Genomic DNA, 20051 nt, shown 5'->3' on the forward strand with positions numbered 1-20051 from the left:
GGGCCCTGGCAACAGAGCGACCGCCCGCCCATTCCCATTGGCTGCAAGCCCTGCTCATCAAGGCCACCCACAGTTATTATTGGTTCTCTCGTTTCTCCCCGCCCACTAGTCGTACCGTCAATCAAAACAGGCGCCCGCCCCTCCCGGTGGCGCCGCGGTGGTACTGGAGACGCGAAAGGGAATTCTGCCTGGCAACTAAGGACGTCATCGAGAGCCGGCTTGTTATTGGGTAGAACACAGGGGACCTTCACCGCGGGGCTGAAATGACCCTCTGGGGGCATGGCAGAAAATGATAAAAGTTACGGGCAAGGAGCTGCGGCAGCCCCAAGGCGGGAAGAGGCGAACGGTGGGAGCAGCCTCCACTTCCTGCCTGTGAGCCCGCAGAGCGCGATGTTCTGTGCGGAAGGGCCCCGGCTCTGTGCGCCTTGCTGCGCATGCGCGCGGCGGGAGCGCGGCCTGCCCCGGCCTGCGCGTCCGTCGCGCCGGGCCCGGCGTTTGGGTCACGCTTCCCTCAGGGCTCGGGAGGGAGCGGAGCTGCCCCGGGCCCGAGCTTTGGGTCACGCTTCTGTCAGGGCTCGGGCCCGAGCTTTGGGTCACGTTTTCCTCAGCCTTGGGCCCGAGCTTTGGGTCACGCTTCTGTCAGGGCTCGGGCAGCAGCGGAGCTGCCCCAGGCCCGAGCTTTGCTGCGGCGGCTCCGAAGTCGGCCGCGAAGCCGGGTCAGCGCGGTGGGAACAGGCGGCTTGTGAGGCCGCTGTCACCCTGTGGGAGCGGAGCTGCGCTCCTTCCCTGGCTGGGCAGCAGCTGATCCGCGCTCCTTTGCTCCAGTGCACACTTTTCCTTGTGTTTGGCAATGTTGATGTACTCACAGAGAAAGTTCTCTTGCTTGCTGATTTCTTAGCTGCTTGCTCCTTCACGCACCCCCCCCCTTGTTAATTTTTGTAGCCTTTCAGTCTACAGTGGGTTAATGTCTTTATTTGTTTTTTCATATTTTAAAAATATTTCTACAAAGCTCTCCCTTGGCTACTATTAAACTATTTCTGTGCCTTATTCTTTGAACTGATTTTCTGTTTTCCTTAAGCAGTCCAAGTGAGTGGATTTGGGTAGGAGTCGGAAAAGAGGACCACGAAACTTCCTGGGTTTTCCCTTCCTTGCAGCTTCTTTGAAAGATCTGTGCCTCCAAAAATCATGCCATTAATAGCAGTCCATGTATTTTTTAGGGTATAAACTTTGCTTGGCTGCACTTTGGATTGTTTATTCTGGAACACAGAATGTGCTTACTGTGGGAAGCAGTGAGTAAGCTTGGGAAGAGCAGAATAATCAATAATGCATCTGTATTTGGGTTATAACATTGGACGTTCCAAGAGTCGAAAATAAAATTTTCCAAGTTTTGTTTTAATGTCAACATTTTATTTTAATGTGACTGCTTAGAAGGCAGCTCTTTTACCTTTCCTGGGATAAATTGCCTGTGACATGTCTAGCCAGGCAAGAAAATAACATAAAATCAATGAGAACCTATAGCTGAATCAAAGGAGTCTTCTATATGCACATAAAATACCATTGAGTAGAACATTTTTATCTATGTGATAAAAACATGAAGGGGACTTGACTACCCTGAGTGGGCAGACTTCAACTGTAGATGATGACTTGTAGTAAAATATAGTGATGGAGTCACTACTGTTCCTTTAAAAAGGAAAAGAAAAATTAATCCCAGGTCTCATTATTACTTTCCCTGTTTTCCATCCCCAAATCTTCCATCACATAAAACAGATGTGGACTATTGATGTTCTCCATCACTTATGTCTAAATAGCTTACCTCCTCTTTCATCTTTTTTGCCTTCCACTCCATCCTCTGAGAGATTCACTTGTGTCTGCGTCATTCCGTTTTTGCAATCTTTGCATTATCCTTTGTTGTCTATTTGTAATATTGCCCCAGTTTACTGACAGATCTCCAAGCGAATGCTTTGAGGCTCCATGATGATGTACTTGAGGTTTATTGATCGTGGCTGCAGTGTGGTGGTATCCATCAGCATTCACTGGGTCACAAACACCCCCGGCATTTTACACTGGGATCGCTGCAATGGAAGGCATAGATTATGTTGGAAGTGAGATTTTCATTGCTACTGAAAATTTTTGCTTGGAATCTGGATATCTCCTTCCTGCTTGCTGCTTTCATATTAGCACGCTGATCCTTTATCCCATTCCCTCATTTCCTACCTCTGCATGCATGTGTGCACAGAACTCTTAATGGATTTGTATCCTCTCTATTTCTTCTGTCCTTTTACCCCACAATATTTTTTTTTACCCAATCTATCTTTTCCTCTTCCTGACTTCTCACAGGTATAAGTTGTTCCCCTAGCAGCATTGACAGTGATAGATTAAGGATGGAATTACTTATCTGCACCTTGTAATCCAAACAGAATCACAGTCTGCTGTTAGCAGTCCACAGGGGTTGCTGCTGAATAAATTGGAATGCTGGTAGCTGTGCTCACTGAAGCTTCTCTCATCTTGAATACGTGAGAAAGAGCGAAGAGGAACCCTGTGGATTTAAACAAAAGAAAAACCCCAACAACAGAGGGTGATGCCCTTATCCTAGAGATGTGTTTATTAGGTTCAATCCTGTATTTAGCAGCCAAGGAGGAATAGAACACTCTTTTCATTCACACATTTAATTTTTCCCTCAAATGAAAAAAGATTATTTTGAATGGGAAGTGCCCCTTCTTTCATGTGAGCAGGCAAAGTTTCCCTGACAGGCACAAGACCCTGAAATTTGAAGTCACATTCCCTTAGGTAATGGTCACAAAGCAGCAGTCAAACTGCATGTGTGTCTGTGTGCCGTGTGTGGCTCGCATTTCATCTGGCTGCAGAAGGCAGCAGTGGTGGAGCTGCATCTCCAGCAGGAGTGGCAGGGAATTTCAGACACCAGGTAAGGCTCTACAATGGGGATTAAACTGAGGTTGTGTGGTCTTTTAGACTGAGGTATGGTTGGTGTTCCAGGTCCTGTCAGGCACTCATTATCTTCTTCATAGAGCATACCTGTTAAAAAGTGATTTTTTTCTGAGGCAGAATTCACTAATATTGCTAGGACTTGTTTTCACAGTTGTTCATCCATCGATGCAAACATTCTGGATGTGTTCAGAACTGAGCAGGTTACAACCTGTAACTTGAACCTGCTGCCTGATAAAAGCTACTGAGGAAGAACTGTCGCTTTCTTTGGAGTAAGCAGTGCTTCGCAGGAGGGCATTAATGTTGATGAAAGCGAATTAGTAGGTCTTTCTGTAAGAAATCTCTTAAATACAAAGTATTTCATCAGTTCTTTTTTAAATCTTATGTTACTAGAAGAGAGCAGTGTGACAAAATGTCTTCAGAAGTATCTTGTGAATGAATATTCAGAATTCATGCAGCTTTTTAAATCTGCATAGATTCTTATAGGATTGACTATGAATGTTTACTGGTATGCCTGGAGAGCTGTGAAAGTTGCAAGAAAGGATGTGTAAATTTTATTGTAGATTTCCATTCTTTACACTTCCCCCAAGCGGTGGAATAAATAGATACTCCATCTATTTTGAGGGCTACTTCATTTGGCATCCCCCAAACCCAGCTTTTATTTCTCTTCAGAGTGGGGCTATTAGCACAGAAGTGAGAATTTGGATGCTTTCTCTAGCTCTGTTGATAACACCATTATAGTTCAGGTCTTCAGATTTTGCTCTTTTGTGGTGGGGGTTGAGGCACAGATCTGAAGGCTTTTTGGCTGAGAGTCGGTGCACTGAAATGTAAAATGATACAAAATGGTTGAATCAGCCAAAGGATTTGTTGGCAGCTACAACAGCCCTTCTGACTGATCTGGCTTATCTGCCATTTGTTTCTGATCTACTCCATTGGGAGAATGGAAGTTAGAAATGGATGGCAGTTGTAGCATCAATGGAAAGTGGTAAATTACTAAATGTAGGGTAGGTACCTCTACAGCTTGGTTGGAGTATGCTGATTGTAACTGTTATGTCCTCTATTCTGATGAATATGAAAGGAGGGAAAGATTTCTCAAGGATGCATTCAAATCCACAGGGATGAAAATAAAGAGAATTTCCAGAGAGCAATTATTCTGCATATGTCTGGAAAAATTCCAGCTCGAATCTTATTTTCTTGTTCATCCACATGGAAGTTTGAAAAAGTGCTGGGAAGAAGCCCTGAAATCTTTATTTAATTTTTAATAATACTCCCCAAAGCAGGAGATAGTGGGCTGTTGGTCAGGGAGCCGGAGCGTCACACAGAAAGCTGTCTGGATCTCTCCATGGGGCAGTGTCTGTGACAGACTGAGGGCTTGCTGTGGCCTTGTGTGTGGCCTGAGCCTTCCCAGCCACGAGCGCTGTTACTGGAGCCATCCCCGTGCTCTCCTGCACAGGGGGATCAGGTGCTGGGGAGGGAGAACCAAGCATGCTCCTGCATCCCAGGGAAGGGGTTAATCTGTCAAACAGAGAGTGCATGAATATGTGGCAGCTTTAAATGAGCTACCCACAATTCCAGCATGCCAGTCATTATGTGCTGATGATGACTATGATAGCAGCTGGGGATCTTTTTTTGGATCTTTAGCTGCTGTCTGCTTAGAAGGCAGATGCTAGGCTTTCAGTAATACTATATCTTATGTTCAGAACTGCAAGACAGATTGCATTCAAATAATGAGATTTATTAAAAAATATAAGTTAATGTTTGGGTTTATATCCTATTTTTTTAGGCTTTGAATGTTCAAGGCTTTCTCTGTAGGCATGACAGCTAGAATTTTTTTCTCTTTGCTGCAAACTAAGATTCAACCATGTGACTCCAGGACCTGGAGGTTTAATGGAGGAAGGAGAAGTGAAATATTTGAGACTCCTAATTAAATTTTCAAAAGTTTACAGCACTCTGTTTTCTAGTCTCATCCCTTTTATAACAGGCTAAATTTTTGGGCACCAACTTTTTCACCTTAATGATGTCCTTTCTTTTCAAGGTCAATTTATTATAATAAAATATCTTCCACTCCAGGCTTTTCAAATCCTCACTCTAATAATGCCAGTATTTCCTGCTCTGGATTTCCTTTTCCTGAGACTCTGAATTTCAATGTTGTTCACCCTCTGACCTCTGTCTCAGAGCTCTCTGTCCATTTACTTCCTGCTTCAGAAGCAAGGCTTCTGCTCCTGCCCCCAGTAGCTGCTCACACCAGCTACTTCTTTCCTTTTCTGGCTGAGCCTTGCTGGTCAAAATCTTTCTAGGTTTTCTTCCTACAGGTGTAGGGTCTTGATTCCTGCTTCTGATGAAGCTTTAAACTTCTGGGCTATGCAGTGAACTGATAAAAATTCTGAGAGAGAAGGATTCAGAGCTTGTAAAAATAGGATAAAAAAATACGTGGGAGCCTTTCATTGTTACTTGTTCAATGCTTTGTATTCAACAGACTAGATGGAATTTCAGGTTAATTTTGACCTATCAGACCTTCACTGGGAGATAATTTAAGTTCTATTGTATCAGTTACCTTCCAAGCATTCAAAATGAAGATGCGTTTGAACACTAGGATTCTCAACAGCCCAAAAAAGATAGAGACTCATGAAGTCTATGGGCAAATGTCTCTTAAGACTCTGCTTTGGTAAGAAGGCTCTCACATGTGACCAAGGAAGTTAATTTATGCAGAGAGAACAGAAAAACACTGGCTGTAGTAATGGAGGTTGTTACAGAACATAATTGAACACTGACTGCAGCAAAGCTAAAAGGAGACTTGCATTACAATGACAAAAAATCTTTATTTTTTCCCCAACCTCTGATTTCAGCTGTCTGACTAAGAGCAGGTGCTGGGCAATAGCTCAATTTCAACAACCCATTGCAGCTGAAAGAGTAGATGCAATTGTGCTGTATCCAGCAAAATTGAAAATTGCTTTAAAGGAGAGGAATGCAAATGTTTTAAAGACAGAAAATCTTCATTCATCTGCAGAACGAAGCATAAAATTAGCACAGCCTCATAATTTTTATTCCTCTTTATAAAGCAGTAATAACTGTGAGATAATTTGCTATTTCTTATGTATTTTAGTATCTTTCTAGTGATAAATTTTTAAAACTGCATTGCATTGTGAATAAACAGGGAGTAGAATTTATTAACAATTAAAATGTTATAATTTAAAAAAATCCTACCATGCAGTGTTTTCAAAACCTGAAAATGTCTCTGAACCATTTGAGTTTTCAGCAATCTTGGGCCTTCCCTCCAGTAATGCATGGTTAAGCCTTTGGCCTCTGGTCCTGCACCCCACATGACCCCTCTGGGGTTTTAGAATGGTTTATGCAATAAGGGACCTTAAAGATCATCCCATTCCAGCCCCAATGCCACTAGACAATGCTCCAAGCCCCATCCAACCTGGCCTTGAACACTTCCAGGAACGGAATGTCCATGGCGTCTCTGGACAGCCGGTGTCAGTGAAGAATTTTCCCCTAATGTCTGATCTAAATGCGCATTAATAGAGAATTACCACGTTCTTACCACCTGAAGGCCTAAGTTAATGCCAGTGTTGTGCTACTGTAATACCAGTGAAACCAACTGTATTTCTGTTGTATTTCTGTACATAAACCTCACAAAGCATCTCCTGGAGTTAAGAACTGTTGTGGCAGTATGAGTTGAACAAGCTAGGAACTGATTCAGGAACTGACAAGATCCCTTCGCTTAGATTTTTCTGGGTGGGAGACTGAATGAATTTATGAAAGAAGTATCTTTTCTAGCTGCATGTTCCGTAGGCTTATTAGCAGAGGTCTTCCTGTTAGTTCCATGGGCCTTTCAGTATTTATATTTGGGTCATCTGATCCATTTATTGTGGACGCTCATGCACTTCCTTCTATTTTTCTGGTGGTTAGAGAAGGGACCCTAGTATTTGTATTTATATTAACTTCTGTCTTTAAAGGTGCATCAACCTTTGTTAAGCTTTGCTGCTTTATTGACCAGAAGAGCACTAACCAGAGATGTACTTCCTCCCTTGTGAAGTAATTATCCCACATTAGGAGATCCTACAGTTTGCCAAGTTTTGACAATTTATCTGTTGTGCAGACAGCTAACCCTGTTTAGACACATTTGGCTTCACCTTCCTGTTTTTAGGAGAAATGTAATTTTAAATATCTGAGCCCTAGAGAATGTTGGGGTTTCTAAAGGAATTTCTTTGGGAAAGGGAATCAGCTAAAATGCTTGCTGAGAATGAAGAAGCAGGAGCTCTTGTTCAAGCCCATGTTAGTAATGAGAGAGTCCAGGACTTAAGAGGAGGTATTTAAACACCAGCCTGTACTAAAGGCAGTGCTCTTCTCTCTGTGTTAGCCGTGGCTCCTGAGTGGGGTTAGAATAAGAATGTCAGCATGTAATTTAACCACAGCTGGATTTTGGTGTGCTATTGCATGCCTTATAATTTCTCTTTCATTTGAAGTTGCTTTATAAAGAAAAGGATGGATTCTCTATCAGCCAGCCATTTAAATCTCAATCTAGGATTTTAGAGTCAAATGAAGTTATTTTGTACATTATGCTCATTAATAACTTTTTGTGGGCTAATTTGTGACTTCAGTGAACCTTTAGGTACAATTTTTGATATTACTTTGTTAAGGCAAGACTTGTTGCAAATATTGTGCAATGCTGCAGTTTGTAATTCCATAACAATATTAACTCTGTTTTGAACAGAATGTTGTTAATGTTTAGCTGCTGTAGACAGAGGCTCTGCTAAAACTGTGTGTGTATTGCAGGAAAGGGAAACGTGAACTGCATTACCAGACTTCAAAAACATTTAGTTTAGTTAGAAAAGGCAAAAGAAGAAAACAAACAACCTTTGCATTGATAAAATGAAAGAAGTGTGGAAGCAATGGCAGGACATTAGGCAGTGTTGATCTCAGGACTTGGTGGATAGACTGTAAATATAAATCCTAGCTCAGCTTCTGCAAGGTGAACAGGTGTTATGGCCTCCAGTCCACTGATTCCCAAAATAAGACATGTGGAAAATTGCTGATCCATGAGACTCCATTAAGAGCTTGGCAGGACCCTTAAAGCATAAACAATTATGCATTTGTTGGTTAAGGATTTAGTAATGGTAAATGGTGATTGGAGAAATATTAAGAGTTTGTGACAGTCTGCTAATGCAAGCTCTTTCTGTTAAATGGTAATGCCATTTATCAGGAAGTGATGGTTCAGCTATGACTTGAGGATTTGGCTCTTCTTCATCTTGAATTGTAGCTCAGAGTGAGCAATTTCTTCTCTAGCAATACAAAATACCAATTTGAACAAGTAGTGCCTATTTTGTTTATTTCTCATTCAATTGTGTCTCGTTGCAAACCATTGGATATGAATCTAAGTAAAGGATATGTACTGATTATTTAAATAATTGTCTTCAACAGGATGTCTGCAGTATTTTTTTTCTTTCATAACTTCTACTTTATTACAACAGGGAAGAAAATTATGGAGCACTTACTGTTCGGGGCAAAGAAGATTTAAGATGGCAATTAAGAAATTTAAGGTAAATGTTTCTTGGAGAAATGTAATTTTGCTCCTTTGCTTATGCATCTGAAAATTAAAACATCTTTCTTCATGAAACAGTAAATTGCAGGGTAGAGTGGATTTTTTTGTATTTGTCAAGCATACTTTAATCCACACTGTGCAGAAAGACTGATTAAATTTTGTAGCAAATTCTGCTTTCTTCAGGCTTTACAGTGGTTTCTGTGACAGTCTCAAAGACATTATAGCAAGAGCAATATGAGAATTAATAACTTAGTATTTTGTATATGAATTTTTAAAAAATACTTTATTTTAACTTCAAATTTTGCATTTGTTTGGTCTATTTTGAGTCATGCCTAGATAACATCCAACAAAAAGGAAAATATGAAATTTTTAAAAATTTGAAATGAAACAGTTGAAGATTTGGAGAGGATTTTGAAGAAATTTGTGTGGGGAAATAAGAGTCTAAGAGAAACATTGAAGATCCAGCAGTGAAAGGAAAGTAGTAGTTTGATGGCAATTGATAAAACAGACATTTTGTCTATTGGCAGAGATTTATATTACGCTTGTATTTGAGTTTTCTTTTCTTCTGTGATAGATGCATATTTAAATTTGAACTTTTAATTTAAAATGAAGTTGAGGAAAAAAAAGTGTGGTTTTGAGAAAAAAAATAGAGGTTTTGAGAATTCAGTGTGTAAGATCTCAGAATACAGGATCTGAGTATACCAGTTGCATATTTGAATAAACTGATCAAATGCAGGTTTAGAATATCTTTTACTGTCAGCATGAACAGTAGAGATGGTATCTTTGAGGTCTCTCTACCCACTGTATGTTTTTCAGTTTGAAAATAAAGGACATTTCTTTTCACCTTCTCCATTACTATATGGCTGAAAATTTTCAGGCCAAATTAGGTGCTCAGTGTTGCTTGTTCCAGGGTGATTGATGTAATAACATGAAGAAAGACTGAAGCAGGGATCACTGGGGTATTCAGACTTTTATGCTGGTGAAACATCCCCACTGATGTTGCTGTAACTTGATATTTCACATAATTTCACATAATCAGCTGTAATAATTTTTTTTACTCATTAGTGGCTTTATTTATTTCCTGTTTGTTCTATTGGTTTTTGGTTGGTTTTGGTGGTTTTTTTTGGTGTATTTGTTTTTTGGTTTTTTTTTTTCCTAAATCCCTGGATAAAATCTCAGCTTTCGTGCCATCCAGTGAAGCATTAAAATACAAAAATCCTTGCAGCTTCAGAGAATAGAAAGGGACTATAAAGGGCTGTGTTTATACAGCGACTTTTATGTCGGTTCTCGAATTTTCTGGATCTTCATTCTAGCTGCTGCAGTCGCGGGGTGCCGGATGCCTTTTCGGTGTCTCTGTGTGCTCCTGCAATGAGGCTTTATTGCCACGCGAGGTCAGCAGCTGCCGAGAAAAAGCAGGAAATAGACTAGCTCCACTGCAATCCGTTTTCATTTGCTTTATTTAGAATACTTAAAAATCAATACATCCTTCAGAACCGTATATACAGTGTGCAAAACCAAAGGATTTCTTTTGAACGCACAGCATCTTCAGCAAAAAATCTTCCTTGCGAGTTACTACAGAGTGAGGATCTAAAATGGCTTTAGGAACGTTTATTGGCTTCCCAAGTAGCATTGGGTAATCGCTGGGGCAGAGGATGGTATTCTGTACAGTGTGATGATGACAGGGTTTCAGCCTTAGCTTGTTGTCTCCGCTAAACTGGTGGTAATAAGTCTAAATTGAATAAGGTATTGTTGCCGCAGGGAATAATTTGGAATACAGAAATGGAAAATACCCTTCCTTTTTACTGCAGTAATCATCAATGTTCTGTCAAGATGAAGGGGAGATGTTGCCTGGAAGGATTTTCCCCCTGCTTTTGTTTTTGCTTTAAAAGCAAAACACCCCCCAACAACACAGGTTAAAAGTATAAGCTTGGTGCCAAAGTGGCTGAACAGGATTTGGGAAATAAGTATTGAGCTCCGTCATAGGCTTACTATTGGCTAATCATTTCCTTAGCATAACTCTTAGTTTCCTATATGTAACTCTTAGTTTCCTATATGTAACTCTCAGTTTCCTATATGTAACAAAGATATTAACTTATCTGGTAAAGTTTTAGAATAAATTATTTTGGATGAGATTTTCTGATTTACTGTTTTTACAGTGGGATTATCAACTGCAGCGTCACACCTGAATCTTGGTGTTCTCTTTCCTGAAATTCATATTGTTATTTCTTTTGAGTATGCCATTCTTCCTGTCCTAGATAGTTGTGTAACATTGCTAGTAAACATACCCTGTGTTTCCGAAGTGACTGCTTTTTAATAGTTTATGAAGTTATCTTCATGTATGATTGGCACCAGCTGATATTCCTGTCAAAGCTTTTATCCAAAAATCCCCCTGCACTGGGCAAATTTAACAAATTATACAGATGACAATCAATTTACTGATCACCAAAATGCAGCAGGGGAGATGTAGTTTAAATATTAGGAAATACTTTTTAGCTTTAACACTGATTAAGTTGAAAGAACGAACTGCCAAATGAAGTTGGGTAATTGCCATCACTAGAGATTTTCCATCACTAGAGATTTTCCAGGCTATGAGTATGCATGCATTTAGCAGGGATGGCTTAAAAATAATGCAGTCAGTTTTGCCACAGTTCAGGACTTGTACTGAATGACTCATTATATGCATGTTCTATCTGAAATAATTTTTAAAATTTCTTCCTGCTTTACCCTGGCTAGGGATAAAGCAGCAGGGATGTCAGCAAAAAAAGGAGTAACATTTTCTCTCAGCGTGTGCCAAGCCTACATGAAATAAGAAACAAGTTGTAGTGAGAGAGAAGGAAGCCCAGATTGATGTGACCTTTATTATTTTAACAGTGTCTTTCAGCACAATTACAGAGTTGCAGGATTGCAGAGAACAGAGCTGGAGTATAAAATAACATAAATAAATAGAACAGGAGCCAAAGCAGTCAGCAGGAGGTGGTTGGAATTGGGCAGTGAAGGATGGGTGAAGGGTTTGCATTGGTCACAGCCTTTATGATTCAGCCACCATAGTTGCAAATTCTGGAGAAAGGAAAGAATTTTAAAAAATACTTTAAAAACTAAAATTTAAAGAAGGAGGAAGCATATTACAATGAATACAGAGCCACTGGTGCAGCAGAAACGTCACAATAACAGAAGAGTAAAGAAATCCAAGTTAATTAAAGGGAAAGTATGACTTGGGAAATCTTACAGTGAAATTAAAGGATTTTTTGAGAATAAGGGAGAAATGCTATACATGCCAGACTGTAAGACTTCCACCACTGTTTATCTAAAGAACTTGATTAGTTCTCAGTTATTTCTTTGTAAATCTCAGTGGGATGAAGGCAAGAACTAGAATTTAATCTTGCAGTGAGATAAATTTCTTTTATACCAGAGTTTGGCAAAGAGAATCATTAATGAGTCTTTCAAAGTATTTGTGTCCCATATTATAATTATATTGCATTTAAACTCAATTTTGTAATTGTAAATTGAGTGAAAATGACAGATTACAAGAACAGAAGGCTAATACCAACCTATTGTAGCAATTTTGACTGTGTTGTAAGAATGAGAAAAATTCCTGTGGTGTCAGAGAGCCAGGATTTTACCCTGTGGCTTTTATTAGTGATACATCCATAATATTTACGTAAACGTATCTATCTGCAATTTAGGATTATTCTATGCTTTAGTATATATACTGCATTTCAGCAGGGAGATAAAGCATGGAAAAGGCACATTTGTATCCTGGTGAATGGCTGACTGGTTATAATTCCTAACTCCATCTAACCTTGGAAGAGTTACACACAAGAATGCCTTGCACGGTTGTATGTGCCTCAGAGCACTGAAAATGACAGACTGGAGGGAATCCCAAGAAGAGCAACAAAGATGATAAAGGGATTAGAGGATATGCAGAGAGAGTGGTTTATGGGTTTAACATAATCAGCTGAGAGGAAAATGACAAATAGGAGAGGGAGTCGTCTGTAATGCTGAATAAAAAAATACTGAAGTTTGACATAATGAAGAGTAAAGTCTGGCAACTGAAAAAGATAGAAGATTTAAATTAGGCATTTTAAAGAATATTCTGGTGTTCAGTTGAAAAATGCTTAACTCTAACCAAGTGAGATCTTGACTGTTGTGTGCAAACAGCACTTTTGATAGTGTGTCCAAAAAATATGTTGCCAAATGCAGACAAATCAGACTGAGAAATAAAAAATGTCAGAGGCTTTAAATCAATTCCGAATTTGTCCATCGTTTTGAAAGATGTAAATCCAAATTAGGATTAGTGATGCAGATTACTTAACACAAAACACGTATAAATCCTGTACATGGTGGGTACGTAGATTGAAAGTGTTGCAAACTGAATTTAAGAGATAACATGAAGTGCTTGTGCTAAAAACCCCAGCTATTCTGGTCAGAAAAGAAGAAAGGCCATGATTATTAAATCTTTGTGTGAATAAGTCCTGCAGAGAGAAACATGAATTGCAATGGATCAAACCTTTCCAAAAGGGAAAACTAACTATGCATATACTGTTAAAACAAGTTGTCATACTTATTACAGCTAAATTAAATACCTTTTATGATAATTCGTATCTACAGAATATATTTGGAAAAGGTTATTCAGACTTGCAGCCAAATATTTTCTACAATACATTTTGATTGTGCCATTATCACTTAATAGCAATGTATTTTACAGGTACTTTGTGATAGCCAGCAAACCATAAAATACTCCTTCTTGAGTAATTTCAACAATTTCACTTTTCCCAGGATTTTCAATGTATTTTAAATATTTCAAAGATGTTCCAGTTGAATAATCTTCTAAGTTAGTTCATTACTCATTTTTGTGTGAAGGTTAGTCCAACCACAGGTGGCTTGTAGAAGCATTGTTACGAAGTGTACTCATATATGCAAAACTTCTGAGATAAGGCAGGGTATATCAGTCCCTTTTAATGTAAATGGTTATTGCCTCTGGCCTGTTAGTGAGGGAATCCTTGTGATCTACTACATCCTTGTTTCCAGTTGGAGTTACCCTTCCAAACAAAATTATGTCTTTCTTTGCACAAATAGGGGCTTTAAATTGCAAAGATTTAGACCATTTTGTCTTGTATGATAATTTACTAGCTGTTTTTTGTCAAAGCTCTGACTTAAAAGAAGAGGCCACTGTGTTCAGTACAGTTTAGTACCATATACCAGCCTAATGCATGCCCTCTAGTATTTTACTGAAATGACAGACATGATTACAGAGGACATGTTGTAGGCTCGTGATTTCTCTCATCAGATTGTGGTTTTTACATTTTCTTTACAACAGCAAATCTGTTTAGGAAACTTTATAAGTAATGACTTATGCTAGTTTATTTTAGAAGATTGAAGAGGACAAAGCTGGATAAGAAAAGAAGGAATTCCAAATATTTGTTGTTGTTGTTGTTGTTATGGCTTTCACCTGGCAAGGTCATGACTTAGTAGTTGTTATTTTGCATGTTTAATGTCACATTTTTACAACATTCTGATAAAAGTTTGGATTGTGCTGCCCACAGTGCATGATCTTTGAAAGCTCTCTATGTACTTTCTCAAATCTATTAATATCAGGAAACTAAAAGGCATGATCTTCATGTCCAATGCTAATACACAAAATAGATTTAAAAGAACATTATGACTTGAAATTTTCATATTTTTTTCTTATCTTTCTTAAAAATATTTTCCTGAAGCTAGTAGAGCTGCTTCAGCATCCTTTTTCAGCCCGATCTAGAAGCTAAGGTTGCTTGTGTTATGAGGTAACCTGGTCTTGACCTGCAATTTTTTTCAGATTCATCATCTTCTGACCACATTGGTGGAATGTGGAGGGGGTCTGACACTGCACAGAAGATGACCAGGTCTTACAGGAAATGGCTGCAAGTTTTCAGCTCTTTGAAACTGCTTTATCAGCCAGAAGTTGAAACCAGACAAGAGGTAAACTGCTGAAACTATTTCAGAGCTGAATGGTCTTGCAGGAATGAGAAAAGGCTTAAAGAAGAATTGAAAGAAAAGAGAGAAAATTTGTACTGTGAGACCCCAGCTATAAGAAGGCTGATTGGGTTGGGATTAATGTTTGTGATGATACATCTGAGCTCGTTGTCTCTGTGGTTTTAAAAATCCCTAAAGATCAGTTCCTATAACTGCTGAGGGCTCCTGAGGGACAGCATTCAAGAGCCATCAGGAGAATTAACATTAACCCCTGTGAAAGGCTGCTTGTTGCAATTGTTTAGTTATTTAGGAAGTTGATGTTTGAAACAAGGGGTAGAGGTGATGCCTGATAATTCAGCTGCAGGGAAACAAAATTGGTTTGCAACAGAAATACAGCATCACAATACTGCATATGAATGGGATGTACATTTGTCACTTTACATTTTATTTACATATGCAGTTATATTATTGGATTGGATTTGTGGGCCAAAGGAGAAGCTGGGAGGTATCTGTCCTCTTTGTCCTTTGGTCACAGTCTCAGCTATTAACTTTTGTAAGTATTTCAAGCCTTTCTGGTGTAAAAATTTGCTGCTAAAGTCAATTTAGGAAATGGAAAAGAAACTGGTAGTGTTGTATGGTAGGGATATGGTCAGAAGAATCAAAAGAAAAAAGCACATCATTCTCTTCTCATTATCAAGTGTAAACACAGAGTATTTCCATTTCAAAGTTAGGGAACAGTAAAAGCTGCAGAAGAAAGAGATAAGGAGAAGAGGCATTTTATATTGCTTTATTACAATGTACTGGGTTTCAGGCACTGTTTCAAAGAAAAAGTTATGGTAGTCTTAAATATGAAGGTTAATGCTGTATTTTCTTGTACAACCCAAAATCATTATGCAATATTGTTCTTTTTTATTCCAATTGAGACTAGTTTTGATTTGCAGCCTTCTGGAATAGCTGAAAATTTATCTGACATGGGGCTGGTGGATCAGCTGTAAGCTTACTTACCTGAATTAAGTTTTCTTTTGAAAAAAACTTGCTCAGTGATTTTAGTACTACTATCACTAATTTTAGTGTGTATAAAGACCTGTATAATAAAGAATATGAAGTTTCAAGAAATTATACCCACGCTGGATTCAGCAGCACTGCTGAAGTTTAGCAGGAGCTTCACCTAAACCATTATAAAGTGATGATTGGAGAAATTAAGAGGCTTTGGTCTAGGGACATGGCCATAGTCACGATATGCCAGTGTGCATCTCCTGACTGATATGTCAGTGGCTGATTTTGTGTGCTGTCTTCTAAGCTGGGAGACTGTGTTAGTTAATTTTGCTTTTTATTTCTCTTTTAATTGACCTATTTTTTTTGAGATAACATTTTTTTTAAATTGCAGAGATTGGGTAACACAGAGAGATATGAGGGGGTTTAGGCATTTTTTAGATTTCTACTTATGATATGGCTTATTGATATGTCAAAACCCTAGCAATTGCCTGCTCTCTAGGTGATTTAGTACTCTGGCCACAAACGTGTATCTCCTTCAATGAGGAAAGCTTTAGTTTAGAATTGCATCTCTTCTTGTCTCCTTCAGTGTGTTTCATTCACTGTCACCTCCAAAAAAAGAGGAAAAAGGAGAAATTTTGTGTGTGGGCTAAGCTGATTCATCCCAAGGGAGAATAGAAAACAGCACTAGCTTTTTAAGCAATGCTGTGAGAGGAAAAGTTGTTCTTTTCTTGTATTTCTCATATGCAGTAAAAGGGACTGACAAGCTTTCTTAGGTGTTAAGACCCACGTAAACACTAGCATAAGCTGGATAGACTATTATTGTATAGAAATTCTGTAGCCAAATGGGTGTACTTTGAATTTTAAGAGCATTGCTTTGCTAAGTCATGCAAAGTCATTACTTTCCTGCTAACTAAACATCAAGCTGGCGCTGAGCTTTTATTCTTTCCATGCTTTATAGTCAAGCCTTGGTCTCTGAACTCGCAGTGTCCTGATCCTCACTCCCTGGTATCAACAGACAAGTTACAATAAGTGAAGCAGAGTTTGGCTGGGTGCTTAGTCCTGCTCTGCGGAGTGCCCGACCCACAGCCGGGTTCTGTGAGCTCCTGCCCCCTCTAGTGTCACAACTCGGCTCCTCTTCCTCTAACGCTTCCGAGCAAGGTGCAGCAAATGGAGCGGGACTTGGCATTTCATTAAACCCAAATTGTGCCCTTCAGAAGGTCACAGCCCCCAGTGATTCCTAGGTTTCCTCAATTCTTGTGTGTAAGGGTAATATTCGGTTGTTACTGTCAAAGTTTACTCCTCTAATTACATACCATCAGCGCCAATTTTACCATCACCGTCCTTATCTCCAGCAGCCAGAAGAGCCTTCGTTTCTTTGTCTGATAGGTCTCTTCCTTCTGGGGTAAAGCCCTTCAGGACAAACCTAAGGAGGAGGCAGAGAAAGTAAAAGAACGTTTGTTTGGAGGGTTTTTTTGTTTGTTTTTTTTTTTTTTTTCCACAGAAGAATTACACTTCGAATCTATTTGTACCACTGATTTGAGACACAAGTTGGAATCTGGCGTTGTGTCTTCTGTTGTTGACCTTCTTTAACATTCAGAAGTGCCTTACTCTGAAACTGCATTTGGCTGAAGAGCTACCTGTAAGGTATTGACCATTCATGTGTTTCAGGGATCCTGCATTCCGAGTGGCAACTAGCTATCTCCAACACTCTTCAGCTCATGTGCCCAGCAAACAACTGGCATAGCACACAAATACTAGTCAAGAGTTTCAGCCTTCATGTTACTGCCTAGAGTCTTGTAAAACTGACCCACAGGAAATTAGAGTCTTAAGGCAGGGATATTTGAGAAAGGATGTAACTTTACTTACTTCAATTCTTCCTCTTCAATGAAGCCGCTCTGATCTTTATCAAGAATATGGAAAACCTTCTTCACATCTTCTGGGCTCTTCTTTTTCAATCCTACCATCTCGAAAAACTTTTTGTAGTTGAAAGATTCAGCCGCTATAAGAGATGAAAAACCAGAAACTGCTTAGAAAAGCCATTGAAAGACACACACCAACACATACCCGTGGTTTTCTTCCATGCTGCTGTTTTTCCTGCCCTGGGAGGAACAGTGGAGCCCAGCTGTGGCAGGAGCTGGGTGTACTCAGTGTAATCTGTGCTTCACAGGTGCTAACGGAAATAAACAAAGGCAATGTCTCCATTTTGCAGATGAAGAGCTGAGCTACAGAAGGATGAGACTTGCCCAAGGTCACACAAGAAGTCTGTGATAGACTTGGGAGCTTTGGGAGCTGAGGTCTAACGTGCTTGGTCTCATTTCAGTGCCTTAAGCCTTCTTTTTTTTTCGCTAAGTTTTACACTAGAACAGACATCTGAAAGCAGACTATTACATAGCTGGCACTTTTTAACATTTCCACCCCTGGGAAAAAAAAACCAAAAACAAAAATGCTCTTGCTCAAGCATTGGCGAGAAGCGTTTCAGAGCACTGTTTGACTGTTTGTTGGGTGGTTTTTTTTTTCCATGGAAACTTACTAGAAATCAGTGTTCCATTTCAACCGCTGAAGGAATGTGCAATCGTGGTGTGTGAGCTCAGACGCTGCAAGGGAGTGCTGCGCGGCGCGCTGCCTGCAAGACCTTGTGAGGAGCTGTCTCCGGGGAGGAAAAAAACAAACAACCCAGAGCCCTTGAAATCGGAGCCGAGTTTACCTGCTCCACCTCCCTGGTCCTTTCACCGCACCCGCTTTTGTCCCACCCAGGTAGCCTAAAAACTGTGATGTGGATTGGAAATACCATACAGTGACCTCCAAAACGTGCGGTGGACTTTTTTTTTCCTTCCTCATGCGTTCTTATTCCCGCCGCGTTAAATTTTCCTATTACATAAAATTAAGGAGGCTCAGTCTTCCGTGATCTGCCTGAGATCTGTCATTAGTTGCTGCTAATTGCATCTGCTCCGGGACTTGGGGATGGCCATAGAACAATGGAAGCTAATGAGTAAAACAGCTGCTGGATCCAGCAAAGCAATTTGTCGCTCCCTCTGACTCCGGCTTGTGAGCTGAGCCGGGCTCAGCGGGTCCTGCTCTTCTGTCTGTTCGGGAAGGTCATCGCACAGAGCAGGACTGACAGAGGCGGCTCCCGGGATGGTGCGGTCAGCCAGGTAGTTTGGGGGAGGGGGGGGATAACGTGCATCCCGGAGCACCATTTCTGTCTTTCTTTGAGAACAACCTTAAGTACCTGCATCTTTGTAAACACGAAGAGGGTTTGCTGTCAGTTTCGGGGGTCGCGATGAAAGAGAGGGGTAGGGAACATCTGATACCCGGAGGAGTGAAAGGGGAATGTGGACCACTGCAGCCATTCGACCTGCAGGGAGCCCCTGCAGTCGAGCAGTGCACCCGCACCCGTGCTCTACTGTTGCCTTCTGTCCATCCCGAAAAGCAAAGCCCGCCCGGGGATTCTGCATAGAAAGTACAGAGTGGTTTCATAAATCCTTGAAATGGGAAACAGCAGTTCTGTAACATCTGAAACTAAATTTCAGGAATGAGTGGGAAGCTGCTGACATCCACTGCTGACTTCTCTATCCCACACCAAGATATAATGCAGCTTGGTTTGCCGAGGGGTTTGTTCCCTTTGAAAGTATCCTCTCGTTAGAAGCAAAGTCTCTCTGCAGTTACTGCTTACTTTCCTTAAAAATAAGTATTTCACCTCTGTAACGTGCAGGACAACTTTGCTGAGGATGCAGCCTTGTACTTTATAAACCTGTCAGAGGCATTCATTGAACATCTGAAAACACATCCTCATTTGAAATTTTGTCTAGCTAGTTCCTCTAATCTTCCCATAGCTGAAATAAATGCACAGCTATCCTAACCTGAAAAGATGAAAGGAGGAAAAGAGAGAAGAAAAAAAAATAGGAAAAAAGCACTCACCTGAAAAGGCTCCCACAGCCTTCTTGATATCCTCAGCGCTGAGCAAGTCAGTCATAGCCATCCTGCAACTGTTTGAACAGGGAAGCAAGTGCGAAAAGATTAAAAAGTGCTTTTCTCATCATTTCTGCTCATATGACCAAAGCTGCAGTGCTGTGTGGGGATGGCACACCGGGAAAGGCTGGACCCGTGCCAGCTCTATAGCTCTGCGTGGATAAGTGCTGGGGGCTGTCGCTCTCCCGTTTGCAGAACACCAAGTAGTCCACAGACGCGAGGGTTCAGCTAAAGAGAGGGCACGGGGGATGCCTTTGTGGGTCTGGGGTGGGGGAGGACGCAGGTGGGGGTCGCTCCCTGGGAGGCTGGAGCCTAAGCCTTACTGGAGCTGTGCCAGAGGCTGCTGTGATACCGGCTGGAGAAAGAGTTTTGCCAAGGTCAAGTCCTCGGGTGCAGTGGACAAACTAGTGGTGCAGAGCAGAGCTTTTTCCTTTAGTAAAGTCAGAATGAGCTTTACCAGTTATATTCGGTGATGAGTAAGGAACTGCAGCATATGCCAAGCTTCAAGCTACTCTTGAGGTCGGGAAGCAAATCTTATGTAGCTTTTGTACATTTGCCTTATCGTTCAACCACTTTAAACGTCTCCCCTCCCTCCCTTCCCTCTCCCCTTCACACACATATTCCTTTTAGACCTTTTTTCTTTCAG

The 20051-nt window shown here is 40.5% G+C and overlaps 1 protein-coding gene across 2 annotated transcripts; it reads right to left on the reverse strand.

The window, feature by feature from the left end:
• Window positions 1-9657: 9657 nt before the first annotated feature.
• On the reverse strand, window positions 9658-19610 carry PVALB (parvalbumin). Of its 2 annotated transcripts, none has more exons than XM_030959541.1 (4): window positions 19355-19572; window positions 17303-17435; window positions 16750-16859; window positions 9658-9890 (listed from the first exon to the last, which is right to left on the reverse strand). In XM_030959541.1, the coding sequence occupies exons 1-4, from the start codon at window positions 19413-19415 to the stop codon at window positions 9868-9870; spliced, it is 327 nt and encodes a 108-aa protein (XP_030815401.1). In that variant the 5' UTR covers window positions 19416-19572; the 3' UTR covers window positions 9658-9867. The 2 variants fall into 2 exon arrangements, with proteins under 2 accessions (XP_030815401.1, XP_030815399.1); XM_030959539.1 differs by lacking the exon at window positions 9658-9890 and adding an exon at window positions 11326-11548 and having other exon boundaries at window positions 19355-19610.
• Between the last annotated feature and the right edge of the window lie 441 nt (window positions 19611-20051).

Source organism: Camarhynchus parvulus, chromosome 1A (genome assembly GCF_901933205.1).
Source record: "Camarhynchus parvulus chromosome 1A, STF_HiC, whole genome shotgun sequence".
NCBI classification, from domain to species: Eukaryota; Metazoa; Chordata; class Aves; order Passeriformes; family Thraupidae; genus Camarhynchus; species Camarhynchus parvulus.